This window comes from Thunnus maccoyii, chromosome 15, assembly GCF_910596095.1.
Source record: "Thunnus maccoyii chromosome 15, fThuMac1.1, whole genome shotgun sequence".
In the NCBI taxonomy this organism is placed as follows: Eukaryota; Metazoa; Chordata; class Actinopteri; order Scombriformes; family Scombridae; genus Thunnus; species Thunnus maccoyii.
The window spans coordinates 28441338-28456088 of record NC_056547.1 but is presented as its reverse complement, the minus strand read 5'-3'; the positions used below and the strand labels follow the sequence as shown (position 1 = coordinate 28456088).

The following is a 14751-nucleotide window of genomic DNA, read 5'->3' as shown; positions in this document are numbered from 1 at the left end:
CATTTTCTCCTGTGCTTGCAATCGTTGTGCTAAGCTAGGCTAAACATGCACTGTATGGGAACAATATTTTAACTGAATGCACAGTTTTTACCGTCAATATCCTCCCATGGGTAAATGAGTGAAAAAAAAATTGGTAGCTACAACAATTGATTCTTCTATTATTGATTAATCTGCTGATCATTTTCTCGATTAATCGTTTACTCAATGAAATGTTAAAAAACAGTGAAGAAATTGCGTTCACAGTTTCGCAGAGCCCACTGTGATGCCTTCAATCTGCTTGTTTTGTTTTGACTAACAACCTAAAACTATAGATATTCAATTTACTGTCATAAATGACAAAGAAACACAGTAAATCATCACATTTGAGATGCTGCAACCAGAGCATGGTTAACATTTTAGCTTGAATTATCAAAAAAGTTGCAGCTTAATTTTATATCGATCAACTCATCCTCACAGCTGTAATTAAATGTGATACAGAAAGTGCAATTTGAGTAATGCCCAATGAACTTTAACTCATATCAGACTACAGATTTCTTGGTAAACAGTACAGCCATTCCAATTACACAGTCATCTCCCAGGAATGTGTGTTTGCATGTAGTGGATTGGCTCCAGCAGGCTGGATGATGTTGCATTGAACTGAGGCAAAAGTTGAGGCCGGATCAACTTTGCTGCTGGATGACTTTGCATTTTTTGACACAGCGCTAATGTCTGTCTGAAATCTTTGTGTTTCCTTTGCTTCTCTCACAGAAAAGACATGAGTTCATTGATGGAAAAAACTTTTGGAGTTGTGTTCTGATGTGATGTAAGAAATAAGCATTTGACCAAATGAATTTTGTGTCTAAAACAAGTGTACCATTTTATCAGATTTGGTGTTTGTTACTGTGTGAAATTTATGTGCATATATACCTGGTGTGCAAAATATCAGAATATTTTTTTAAAAGGACAAAATAATCTCAGCTAAGAGTGGACCCATATCCAGATACAGTATTTGGAAAAGCATAAATAGTGGGTTTTTACAAATATTTATTTTGTACAAATATTTGAAGTCTTTGATTTCGGGAAGAAAAAAAAACATGTCAAATAACAGCTTGCAGGTCGGTTACATCGCTGTCTCCATCTCTGTCCTCTGATCTGCCGTGCTGTCTGTCTCTGTGTTATGAATGTATAAATAGCTGCAGGACTGTGTGTGTAGCACAGCGGAGCTTTAACTAAGAAGTCAGTGCAGTTGTCCATGGTCTGGGAGACCTGAGTTTGAGACCCAGTGTGGGAACCCTCCTTCACTAAATAGGTTATTGATGTACACTTAATTTAACACTTTAATATCCTAAAATTAGAAGTGTAATAAAAACAAAAACAGGATTTTTTACATCTATTCCCACTTTTATTCAAATACAAAGACTTTTGCTGCCTCAACAAATACAAATACAAATACTGGGCTCTCTGCGCATCCTTAATCTCAGCGTCCACTTACATATGTTATTTGAACTCCCTCATTTATTCAATTTTTCTGGATAATTCATGCACATGTCAGAGCTGTGAGACTATGACAGATTTCCACATGGCCATGCTTGTGTTCAGAGAGCGTCTGGCCATGCAGCTGTGTGCTGTAAAAAGCCCGTTGGTCTTATCATAATATGTTGAACTACGGCAGGAAGCGCCCTCTAAACTCCCAGTCTGGTATTGGTGTTGTTGCTGCCCGGCTGTGTTGTCTTAACACAGAGCTGTCTGCAGACAGTGCCACAGCCAGCATTACCACCGGTCTCTTCCCATACAGCCAGCAGTATCAGGCAGCCAGGACTGCAGGCTTTCTCCTGCACGCATCCCGTCTTCTGCCACTGCATATGCATGATATGGGCTTTACATGTTGCACACATTTAGCAAGCTTTTTAAAACATTGTTATACTTGTGTAATATCTACATGCTGAAGATTTTGTTTAAAGTATATTAGTGAAAAAAGGCATGACCAGGATTCATTTTTATTTGTCACAGTGGTGCATTCAGGGCCAGTCCGAGCCTTTCTGGAGTCCAAAACTGTGGTGAGAGGAATGTGGTGTGGTGTACTGCAAAGTATGACAAAAAACTTGACCTTGGAAACAGGAGCTGACAAAAAAAAATCTGCACTCTGAGGTTCGTTTACCACCTCGTTCTGGACTCTTTCTCTTGACAGTATCAAATGTCTTTTAAGCCAACATCAATGAAAAGTTTGAACATCTACAGTTCCATAACAACTGAAAAAACTTCATCTGTTGATGAAAATGTGATACTGTTGAAAGCTCCAGAACAAACCAGTAAGTGGTATGAAATCATTGAAGCATTTAGGCTTTACTGTAATGCAATAAGTGTAATGTGAAAGTTGTTGTCATAGTGACGAATGATCACCAACTCTGTAGCGCTATGCGGCAGCTCATTTCAATGAAAAAGCCACTGCACACTACATGCCCAGCACCAAACAGCAGACAGAGAATGACAGCAACTAGCTGGTGAACATAGCGGAGGATTTAGCAACCAAAGATATTTCTCTCAGAAGTTGGTGGAGACCAAACCAGAGCAAAAAGGAGAGTGAGTATTGGACATATATTTATCAGGTGGACACAAACATGACTCTAAATGCATGCTAATGTTGCTTGTATGCTAATACATTTGCCATAACAACTTTAAAAGACAATAGTAAGTCAAAATTGTTTTTACAGCTCATTCCACTGCCCCCAAGTGGCCAAAATTTAAGTATTACTTCTTCAAGTAAAATATTTTTTCAGCACAGTACATAGGGCTGCGATGTGTGCATTTCAAAGAAACATGTGGTAAAGAAGACATGTGATAGTAAAAGTCTTTACATGTCACCTGCTTTAAGTGTGATTATATTTCTTTTTTTTTTTTTGCAGAGGAAGCCCTCTATACAGTAGCTGTATCATCATCTTTTGAGTGCAGTGTGAAGGAAATTCACCAAAAAAAGAGCCTAAATGCATTCTTTACTTTCAGATTTATTTTTTATCTCTTACCCAAAACATGTGGATTTTATTGTGAAAGTTTTGAATCCACCTTATATATTACCAGCCGTAATTGCACAAATACAGTGCACATCTTTTTCAAAGCACAGGCACATTAGTATGTTATATAAGGAGAGCTTCTTTAAAGGAATGTCTTCTCCAAGGTTTCAGGTAATATTTATTGAATGATTGGTAACATTTTGCAGAGGGAGAAGTGGCAGGTCTCAGACATATCAATGATTTATGCAAGGAATTGGAGATGAGGCCTTATCTGAGCCTGTCTGTATGAATTATGGGAGCGGCTAATAGAAGTTTCTCATACAGACATCCTCCAGGTACAGTCTCTCATACCCGCTCAACATTCTCAGGTTGCCACTCTGCATAGGACTCTGTAAAGATTAGGTTTAAAACGTCTTTAATGTTCCTTTTTCTCTCTCCCACCTTGTGTGAACCATGTTTCAGTCTAACCCCAGACAATGGCCTATCTTCCTTCTATAAGTCATGTTTTATGTGTCTTGTTTTGTATTAGACACAGTGGTTCATGAACACTCACTCACACTTTTCTTGCATTTCTTCTTCCCATTGGAAGATATTTGCATTCATTTATGATGGGTCAACACCAATACGCCCAGTGTTACAGTATGAGGTGAAAAGCATTCTGCAGTAATAGGCTACTTTCTGTCATTTTTCCAAGTTGCACTGTAGCAAGGTTAAAATACGGTTAATAAAGCAAATATTATTTTGAAAACAGTGGACAAAAACCTACTCAAGTAATTAAAGCTGCTCAAGTCGATATTTTTTTTTATTTCTACTAACTAAAAAGTGTTGAACCCATAGAGAATAATCACTAACTCTAGTTTCCCTCAGGTCTGGTTTTACAATCCGCAACTTTTCTGTTTTGGTTCAGTTTATCCACAATCATCAACCTGGTTTCCAGCAGCAGAGAGTTTGTTTTGTAGCTCTTATAAGCCACTGTACACTACCTGCCGAACACCAAAAGACAAACAGACACAGTTAGCAACTAGCTGCTGAACATAGCAGAGCATTTAGCAGCTAAAGAGAAGTTGGTGGGGACAAAAACAGAGCTAAAAGGTGGTAAAAAAAAAAGTAAGGTATAAGTGACTATTGGACTCACTGATATTAATCAGGTGCCCAGAAACACGACTCCAAATGAATGTTAATGTTGCTCCATGTCTGCTGGATGTGTAAATACACAACTATTTGCTAGCATTTTGGCCATAACAACTTTAAAATATGATAATATGTCAGTGTTGGGTTTTTGGCTCATTTTGCTGCCACCAAGTGGTTAAAAACAATTGATGCACATTTAAATACAATTTTGATGTACTTGTGCTTTTTTATGCTGCTTTACTTCTACTTCACCACATTTCAAGAAGAAATATTGTACTTTTTACTGTACTAGATCTATATTTATCAGTTATTTTTTCAAATAACATTTTTCATCCAGAACATACTTTATGATCATCTTATAAAATATGAGTATGATGTATTGTTGTAGATTAAATTAAGTAGCTTAATTTGAATAAATTCTACCTTCGACTAGCAGCTACAACATCAAAATGCTGTGGACACATTCATCTGTATTCTGCATGAGTGCTACTACTTTTTATACTTTTTGTACAGTTTGCTATTAACATTTCTATTATTATATATTAATACTACATTAATACATCTGTACATTTGAATAGAGAACTTTAACTTGTAAAGTAATGTAATATTCTTGTATTGGTACATTGGTACATCTTACACCACTGCATTTTGACTATGTCTCTCTGCCCATAATCATGGTAACAGGAAGAGTAAACCCACTTACACTCACTATACCCACTTTTACGTCTAATACGTCTTAATTTTGTAAATGTAAAAAAATTATAGCAATCGGTATAAACTTCTAGTAAATTAAAGATATTCTTAATGGAAAAGGAGGAAAACGATTAATCTATACAGAGTTAATAGATTGTCTGTCCATTTCTTTGAATGTAATATTCATGAAAGCATACATGCAGAAAATCAGTAGTTTTCCCTCTCCTGTCAATTAGCAGCAGTAATAAGTGTTTTGACCGCAGTTGTGATTCCAGGAAACAATTTGCTTCCAAAATAAAAGCATAAAATCTGTCAGTCGTGAAAAATTGTGGGGCCCTTAGCCTACAGAGCTACAAATACTGTCTCGAAATATACTCCTAGTTACGTAATGAGATCGTTATGTTACATATGGAGTATAACTCTAACTGTAAAATACACCGCCTGCGAAGAAATGACAAGTTGCTTTCTTGAGTTTTATTCTGAAGGCAGTGGCAGGAAGTTCTTTTTGTTGTAATGGAGCTGACTTGTCACCGGTGTGCTCTGACCATCACAGCTGCTTCTCTCTGCCTGCACAGCAGCGCCTGTTCTTCTCACTGATGGATTAACCTGGAACTCTCTTACTACATCAACACAGGTCAGTGCTCACTCATATTTACTCTGAAGAAGGACAATTAGTATATTAGTATATGTTTTTATTAACCTCCAAATAATTCAAATACTGTAGTTGAAATACCCAAAAAGTTATCAAACTAATTAATAAAGATAATATTCAGCTTGCAAGATCAGTCTCGTAACACTATTATTATTATTATTACAGTGTATAAAAATAGTAGTGAGTGGTAGTTATTGTAGCAACAGCAACTGCTTTATGTGTATTGCCCTTTAAGTACATAGGTTTAATTCAAAACAAAAGTATTACTGCTAGTAGTGTAGTGGTGTTGTGGTAATAGCGCCTTAGTGGAAGTAAGTCCCCATGTTTAGCATTTGTAAGCAATATATAATCAGTTAATACATGGTTTATAACACACTATAATGTGGCTGTAAGCAGAAGTAAGTGTTTATTAATGTATTAGTCAACAACTATAACTCATAAGTGGAGGTTGCTGTATAAACAGATAATGAATGATAATATAGTAAAACACTATTGTAATAATATAATAGAAATTGTTGACAAATGCAGTACATTAATAAACACTTCCAATGCCCTTATATCTGCATATAACTATATTATAGTGATTTATAGACCATTTATTAAATGTTCATATACTGCTTATAAATGCTAAATTGTGGGACATAAAGTAAAGTGGTAGCATATTGGTAGTAACAGGAGTAGTTGGTACTAATAGTAGTAGCAGCAGTAATAATAGTAGTAGTGGTAGTAATTGGATAATAGGCGTTAAAATCTTCTATTACTGTATATGTAATGTCATATATATTGTGATATAATGCATTGTCTAGGAAATCAATTGATAAATTGTTAATGGATAAAACAACCAGACAGGAATGTGTTTTAGGCTAATCCAGCAAATGAAAAACCAGACAAATCATCATCATTATACCAAAATCATGTAAAAATTCATTATTGCTACAAAGTGTTCCTGCTCACTGATTTGCAGTATTGCCAACAATGGTCCAACTCAACCAGAGATACTAAAAGGACTAGACAGTCTAGACAGTTTATATCATCATATCTCCCAACACTCAATCCACAGTTGTGATTATAAAAGTGAGGACAGACTTGTGTTACCTCTGTGCCTGCACACTGAACATTATATTACCATCATCATGCACTGCATGCTGATGGAATGCAGCTGTTGCATGTCTAAGCTGTCGTTGCAGTCTGTCTCCCTCTTGTGTTAATACAAATCCTTGCAAGCCTCTGTTACTCGACTGAGTGTGGATTTAAATGCTGCTGTGTGTCAGGTATCAAACAACAGATGCTGTTCATGATGAAGTCACATGGAAGAATGTTTTACCCATAATGCTGCTATATTCTTCCTCTCTTCTTTAGACAGGCTGAGCAGCTGGATTGAACAATGTCTGTGCAGTGGCTCCTGAAGGTTTTGATCCTCATTCTGGCTCTGTCAAGTCCAACCACATGCCAAAGAAGAAGGAAGAAAGGACAGAGAGATGATAACCAGGTCACTGTTAATGAGGCAAAAGGTAAGAGCTTATCTTTCACAGGGCTTGTGTTGTACATCCACCTGCACAGCTTCACAGCTCTCCATGCATCATTGATAAAGTCTGAAGAAAGCATCATAATCTCTACTTGATAAAGTCTAACATCATATCTAAACTGAAAGCCTTGTGTTTTAAGTGTTAAGATCAGTTGGGGGTTCATGTCCCTATAAATGTACTATCCTGCCTATTTGATTTACAAAAAATGTTTTATAATTTTTAATGTTCAGTATTCATATGAAGGTTGTTTTGCCAGTCTTTCTTGTTAATTCGGTTGTAAACTGGTCATGAAGTGAAATGAAAATGAGGCTATGCAGTAAAGCTGTTACCAAGATTTGAAGTCTATAGCTCTGCCTCATGTTTACCCTTCAGGCAGCATGAATTTGTTCATTAAATTTCATGTCAATCTGCCAATCAGATTTAGATATTTCTTGCATACAACTTGAAAATTTGTTCTTGCAATGGCTCTAGAGGTATAGTCATTGGGTTCAACATTAGGGTTAATCCTCTGGGCACCACCAATATTTACAGCCAATGTTATGTAACTCCATTCATTAGTTTTCAAGATACCTTGATGGAAATGTTTATCAAAGAGTATTTTCACCTGATGGTAGAGTTGGATGAAAGGTCAGAGGTTTACCAAAATCATTAGGAATCATTCACATTTTGTGGCTATCTGGTCAGTAGTATGTACATAGAACGTAGTATGTACACTGGTCAGTAGTACAATATGTACATGTACATCTTGCTCTGGTTGGATGGACCAACTGACATTACCATCCCGGCTTTGGTGAGGCAAAAACCATGCAGATATCTTACATACAACCTACTGTGCCACTGAGCCAACTGTTTGACTTCCTTCTAAATGGTTGCTGTTGGTATGCCTGCTGTGTTTTGCTTCCTGCCTAGTTCTCATCTGCCCGGTGGAGATCATGTTCATAGTGGACAGTTCAGAGAATGCCAAAGCTCTGCTGTTTGAACAACAGAAGGCGTTCGTCCTGCGCTTCAGTACCAAGCTCATGCAGCTCCACTCGGCCGGCTGGCGCCTGCGGCTCCGCCTGGCCGCTCTGCAGTACAGTAGCACCGTATCTGTAGAGCACAACTTCAGAGACTGGCAGGACCTAGACGTCTTCCAGAGCCGGGTGGCCTCAATGACCTTCATCGGCCACGGCACCTACTCTGCCTACGCCATCACCAATGCCACCCAGGTGTTCAGCCGTGAGACGTCCTCCAGCAGCCTGAGGGTGGCGCTGTTGATGATGGATGGAACGGACCACCCTCGCAGCCCCAGCACTGTGACAGCCGCTGCTGAGGCTAAACAGCACAACATCAAGGTGTTCACTATAAGACTGTCAGGCCTACCCAGGGAAGGTCCCATGGGTGCAAAGCTGCGCTCCATTGCCAGTGCCCCCCCACAGCAACACGTCTTCAGCCTCACAGACAGCCAGCTGGACGACAAACTCTACAATGAACTGGTCAGTGATTGTAGGTTGCACCAGTGTAATAGTCTGCTCATTGGGTTGACTTTGGACTAAAGTTTCACTGATTCTGTGTGAAAATAATGCTGCTGCAGCCACAAAAATACCCACATTAATTAAGAAAAAGATGATCAGAAAGATTGTAGAATAAGCAGGTTAAACAGATGAAATGAAAATACTTCCTGAAAACAATTAAAATATATGATAATATGGACATGTCGTATACTGAGAGTGTGGATACTCGACTGGTAAGTGTGAGGTTGGTATATTGGAGCAGCAGGTAGCGACACCACAAAGAGTTCCAATAAAAAATGAAGGATGGTGCAGCAAAAAAAAGCAAAAGTAAACAGTGTAAACATAGAAAGAGAAATTGCTAATATTCTTTGAGTTAGGAAATACATGTTTTTTGGGCCTTAAAGGAACATTTTGGAAAATACACAAGAGTTAGATGAGAAGATTGAATCCACTCTCACATTTGTCCATTCATTATAAGTAGACAGCCAGCAGCTGGTTAGCTTGGTTAGCCTAAACTGTAGTGTAAAAACGACACGATGAGGTGTTTTTAATGGATTCAACAACAAGATATAATTTGTTGATTAGTGAGCTTTAGTTGGATTTTTGTTTCCGTTGGACAGAGCCAGGCTAGCTATTTCCTCCTGTTTCCATTCTTTGTGCTAAGCTAGGCTAACTGGCTGCTGGTTGTGGCCAGACAGACAGTAAAAGTGGTATTGAACTCATGGAACTGTCTGCCAGAAAGCGAGTAAGTGTATTTCTTAAAATGTATACCTACTTCTTTAAGGATAACCTCATTGTGCTTTGATGCAATACTTGTTATGAATGTAACAGGCCTTTTTTGCACAGGACATTTTGACATGTCACAGAAGGAAAAGCAGAAACACAAGTGACAAAATGAATGATGGCTGAATTCCATTTAGCTGCTTCAGTTTCAGGGCCCTGGTATTGTGCATAATGACTCATTGTCACACTGTCATGACTTACTGGAACACCTGAATATAACAGAGCCATCGTTAATGTTATTAACAACACTATTATGACAAATCAAACTGTCTGCTGTGAAAAAGACCTATTTAAACTATTTGTTTACAGTGAAAACTCCACAGATTATCTTAAAATATGAATCACTGAATATAAACATTGAATTCTTCTTAAGTTTTAAAACTTGATCGAGGTAATTGATGGATAATTCTTCCTTTGTTCTCTCTTCCCTTTAGCATACAATTGTTCTAACTGGGGTAAGTATTATGAGATTGATTGAAAATATTATCCCTGTGATTATTTATCTGTTGTTTTGTTGACTTTGGTTCATATTTTGCCTTTACTTAGTGCCCACAGCCAAAGACCTGCATGTGTGAGAGGGGGGAGAGGGGTCACCCTGGAAGCCCAGTGAGTAATATATTGTTCATTTGAATCATCCTTTTCTGTTATTTCGGTCTCTCTGCTGATATCACACACACATCTAACACTCTGTGTTAGAATCAATTTTCCAAAAATATAAATATACTGTGAAATGACCACATGTTACTCAATTCAAAAGTCATATTCAAGTCATACTTCACTCACCACTCCCATAATGCACATTACTATTAAATATGTATGTATATGTATTGTGTTTCTATGACTGACTTAAATTGTATCATTGGGTCAAGATGGTCTGTTTACAGTGAATGATGAGCAAACCAAACATTTCGTGCTCATCATTTTACTGGTTAACAAGACTTAAGTCTGAAGCCCCTCTACTGGCCACGGGAGGCTGGAATTTCTCATCACACCATGCAATGTATAAGTAAGTTTTTCTTGAGGTTTGTGCTAGAGAGAGAACAACGGGGTCCTGTCTGGCTTGAATTATGAATATGACCAGAAAGTTTCATGGAGATCTTCCTATCAGATTATGAGATTTATTGTGTGTAATCAAGACATTTTGATCCAATGATGGTGTTAGAAGCAAGTTCCAAGGGTCAGCAGAAACAGTAGCTATCATCTAAGTATGAACAATTATACCAAATATATCAACATTATGAATCTCTTGCAGACCTTAATTTACTCAAATGACAATTTTCAAGAAATGTCTATAAACTGACAATAGCTACTATAAGCAATTAGATGTAACCAGTTGTTTGGCCAACCAATCAGCCAACAGCCTAGTATGTTTAATTGGTCCTACTGTAATTAAACTGGTCAAACAAAATCAGCAGTGAGCCAACATAAAAAAGTGAATCACATCACTGATATATAAAAAGGTAAATCTGATTACCTTTGACAAAGTTTTTGTTTTTTTTCAGAGCTTTCAATCATAAACTATGTGGATATAGATGTGTATTAGATTTCATTGCAGATTTTGCTATCAGTTGTTGGATATCTTGCTTTGGACCAAAGTGTTAGAAAGGCAGCCAGACCAATATTGCCATCCGTAGACCATGCTAATAGCTGACTAGCCGCTACATTCACCCATAGAAAGTCAACTTTTCTACACCTTCTCACCAAAGTAGTGAGAATAAGCTACTGTACTATTTTGGCCTGAAATCCTGCAGACTTTTGGGTAATGATGGCACTTTCCTCTGCCTTTTATGGAAAAAGTAACAATATTTCTATACTGCCCAGTTGTGCTAGTGTCTGCTGGCTTCAGGTTAAGAGGCACTTCCTCAGCCACACAGAGCCCAGTAAGCCCCACACAGTGCTTTGTTATCCCTGGTTAGCCAGGCATTCTCCCAGCCTCAGCACCCGGGCCGCTGGCCTCCACCAGCAGGTGCATCTGGCCTGCATCCAAAACACTACAGGGAAAAGATGTGAAAGAGCAGGAAATGTTTCCCACAATGCAAGTGTATCAGGTGGCGAGAGGGCCAGCTGAAGGGGCTGTTTTCACTGGCAGCAGTACTGAAGAGAGGCCACTGAAAAGAAGCAAAGGTCAAGGATGGAAGATTAAACATGAACAAACAGACAGGCTGCGATGATCTGAGAAACTGCTGCACTGAGGTGGAGGTTTGTGTTGTACAGGGGTTACAGACAGGTCGCACTGAAAATGCCCTACCTCACCTTTCACTATACACACAAACAGTCAAAACTAAAAAGGGGCCCAAATATTCTCATTCTGCACAATCTCTCCCTTTACTTTCATCTAGGGGAAGCCAGGCGAGCCAGGGACTGATGGAGCTCCAGGTCCAAAAGGATCTCGTGTAAGTCTCTATTGTCTCTGTAATCCACCTCTGGTAACAGAAAGAATCCATGAAGTGTCTTTTGATGTGCTGTTTTGTCTGGGCTCGGTCACTGTAGGGGGAACCAGGCATTAATGGACGTCCAGGAATGGAGGGCCTTGAGGTAATAATCAAATATTTTCTCTCATCCATTTCTCTCCCCGAACCCTTTTACAGGTCCCAAAACTTCCATGACCCCCCGGCAATTATAATTTTCAAGCTACCATGTGAATTTATCTATGGCATACTGAAAGCAGCTTCAGCTGTATTATATTGACCCTTTCATCAAAACGTTCTGCCATTAAAAGGAGTAAATAGTGGAGTATAGTAGGAAGTGGTCATACTGGCCAATTCACCAGACAAAAGTAACTTTCAGGTCTTGTTTTTTAGTTATTCTGGATGATTATATACCCTTTTCAGGTTTCAGGTCATGTCTGTTTCACATTTGAAAAAATAATTTTTTGATATGAAACATCAGTATCAATCTCATATCTCTGTGTTAAATTCAGAGCTGGAGTCAGGTTATTCCACACATTTTTCTTCCTTGTCAAAGCAATTTACCACATTGCAAATGAACTGAGATTCAGGTGTGTTATGCTAGTAGTGGCTAATATAGCCAGGAGATGCAAGCCATCAGCAGAGATGAAGAGCAGGCTACAGAGGTCTGGTTACCTCACTTCTTTCAGATTTTTTTCATTTTCAAACTTGTAGTCTTCAACCCCAACCAACACTGACTCTTGACTCACTCACTTGAAGCAATTTATCAGATTTCACACAGCTACCTCTGGAGACACAAAAGACTTTATACTACTTTTTCACATTCAGATAAAACTGTAATGTGACTGTCCAAAGTATCTCAACATATTTCCAGACTACAAGGTTAGCTATAACAGCTGTTTCTCTGCTAGCTTGTCAGTTTTAAAAGCAATGGCTACAAACTAGATGTTGACAAGGTTTGGAACATTCAGCATTGTTATTGTTTACAAAATGAAGTCATCTGTAGAAATTTTGATGAATATGACACATTTTCTAGAATATGAAACAGTTATCAATATATCACACTTTGAAATCTCTTGTGCAGCCATGTGCATTACGTGTATTAAGAAGTCTGGTGTTGATATTTGTTGATTGAGGCATGAAGTGTTGGTGGACAGTCAGCTGTCTGACTTAAGTTTGGGAAAATATTAAATATTTAAATATTATTAAAATATTGAACCATTCCCTTTTCATAGGGTCGACCTGGCAGTAAAGGAGAAAAGGTATGCATTTTTACTATCATTCTTTTTAATTATAATTTTTATGTATGATGACTGCCAAACCCATGTAAATATAATAAATATGCAAATTCTTCAGCATATAAAATAAAGCATCTCTTCTCTATTTTTGTACATTTTAATGATCTCTGTGATTAGGACATATTCTATACAACCTTGTGAATACAAATGTAGCTAGTTAGTCCTAATTTCAGTGCAATAAAGCCTACATGTCAGACAGCAATTAAAGTGATGTATGATTGAAGCCTAACTTACCTGTGTCCTCACTGCTTGTATTTCTAGGGAGAAGGTGGTGAATGTGGTCCACCTGGTAAAAAGGGAGAACAGGTAGGTTTTATGAATGTGTTTATTTTTTAAATTGCTCTATAGACTGTTTGCTGTGGCCACATGGTGTATTATCAGTGATACTGTATTTTCTTTCCTAAGGGTACAGATGGACCTTCTGGCCCCAGAGGCCCCAGAGGAGAGCAGGTGAAGTTTTTAACTCATCTTTTTATATCTTGAGCCAATTGTCTTTGCACATAGTGCATATATGAATGGCTGGGCAGTACATTTATATTCCGTTATAAAAAGAGCCTCAGTTGATGGTGGTTTAGGCTATGTTCACAGTACAACTGAAAGCGTCTATGTTTTTATTTATCCCCTTACATGGGACACATAGGACACATTTCTGGTGTAATCTTGGTATCCAATCTCATCAACATGAATTATGTTATACAAATCTTGCAACATACAGAATATGTTGGAATTGGAACTTTAACTCAGATTAAAATTGTTTATCATTGACAAACTGTAAATCTCTATAATTCATCTTAGACAACTGTCATAATTCTGGTACTGCAGTAACGTGGCTAAACTAACATTTACATGGAAGACAATGAGACATAACAATGGAAAGAAAGCCTACATAAGCAGTTGGAATGCAGTTATAACTCAGAGCTTAACTGTAACCAAAGTTTTTTGTTACTCTTCATTTCATTTGACAATGCTCTAACTAAATAATAAATACAGCTAACTAAAGGTATAAACAAACGTAACAAATGAACTAGTAAGTAATTGATGAAATACTTCATCATTTTGGTAAGAACACATGAAAATACTGATACATCTAATCTCATGTCATGTGTGTTAAGTACAGAGCTGGAGTCAGGACATGGTTAGTCTAGACTGGAGGCAGGGGGAAACAGCCAGCCTGACTCTGTGCAGACTTCAAAATAACACCAACCAACACGTCTTAAGCTCACTAATTAACACATATCTCATTTTTTAAATCTGCACACAAACAGAAATGAAGGAAGATAAAATCAAATTGTGATTTTGGGGAAAGTTACATGATGGAACTAATTTCTTGCTGAACAGCAGCTGGGTGGAGTGCACAGCTTCCCAAAATCTGGTCATGCTGAGTTCGTCACGTTTGGCTCCATCATGCCTGTACGGAGACTAAAACCAAACCTGAATTCACTGACTGTATCTGGCAACCAACGCTATAGCCAGAGCTACTGCACAGAAGTGCTGGGCAAATGGATCAACTGTTGTTAGTAAAGAAATAGTTCCAGCAAGTAACTTTTTACGAGACCAGATATTGGCATTTTTACATTCTGTTTGAGTATTAAGTAATAAGGGTATTAACTATGTTGAACTGTGAGCGTGAACTATGAATCATGTTTTATAATCTCTTAAAGTAGTGGACAAGAATTTCATGTGATCTATTTTAACAGTAGATGCGTGGCATTTTTCAGCTGACAACCTTCACTGTCACCATCTGCACTACATCTATGAAACAAATTCTTCCATTCAATAA

The 14751-nt window shown here is 37.9% G+C and overlaps 1 protein-coding gene and 1 long non-coding RNA gene across 2 annotated transcripts in view; one reads left to right on the top strand and one right to left on the bottom strand.

The window, feature by feature from the left end:
• Positions 1-5344: 5344 nt before the first annotated feature.
• Positions 5345-7988, bottom strand: LOC121912480. The gene is made up of 3 exons (XR_006100070.1): positions 7820-7988; positions 6788-6892; positions 5345-5431 (listed from the first exon to the last, which is right to left on the bottom strand). It is a non-coding gene; the product is annotated as an uncharacterized LOC121912480 (long non-coding RNA).
• Positions 5359-14751, top strand: part of col28a1a (collagen, type XXVIII, alpha 1a) — a 36382-nt gene continuing 26989 nt past the window's right edge. Inside the window, exons 1-10 of the mRNA XM_042434585.1 lie at positions 5359-5445; positions 6823-6974; positions 7899-8464; positions 9700-9720; positions 9812-9871; positions 11605-11658; positions 11756-11800; positions 12909-12935; positions 13233-13277; positions 13377-13421. Coding sequence (XP_042290519.1) covers positions 6848-6974; positions 7899-8464; positions 9700-9720; positions 9812-9871; positions 11605-11658; positions 11756-11800; positions 12909-12935; positions 13233-13277; positions 13377-13421 — 990 coding nt within the window. The 5' untranslated portion in view covers positions 5359-5445; positions 6823-6847. The remainder of the gene's footprint in view (positions 5446-6822; positions 6975-7898; positions 8465-9699; positions 9721-9811; positions 9872-11604; positions 11659-11755; positions 11801-12908; positions 12936-13232; positions 13278-13376; positions 13422-14751) is intronic.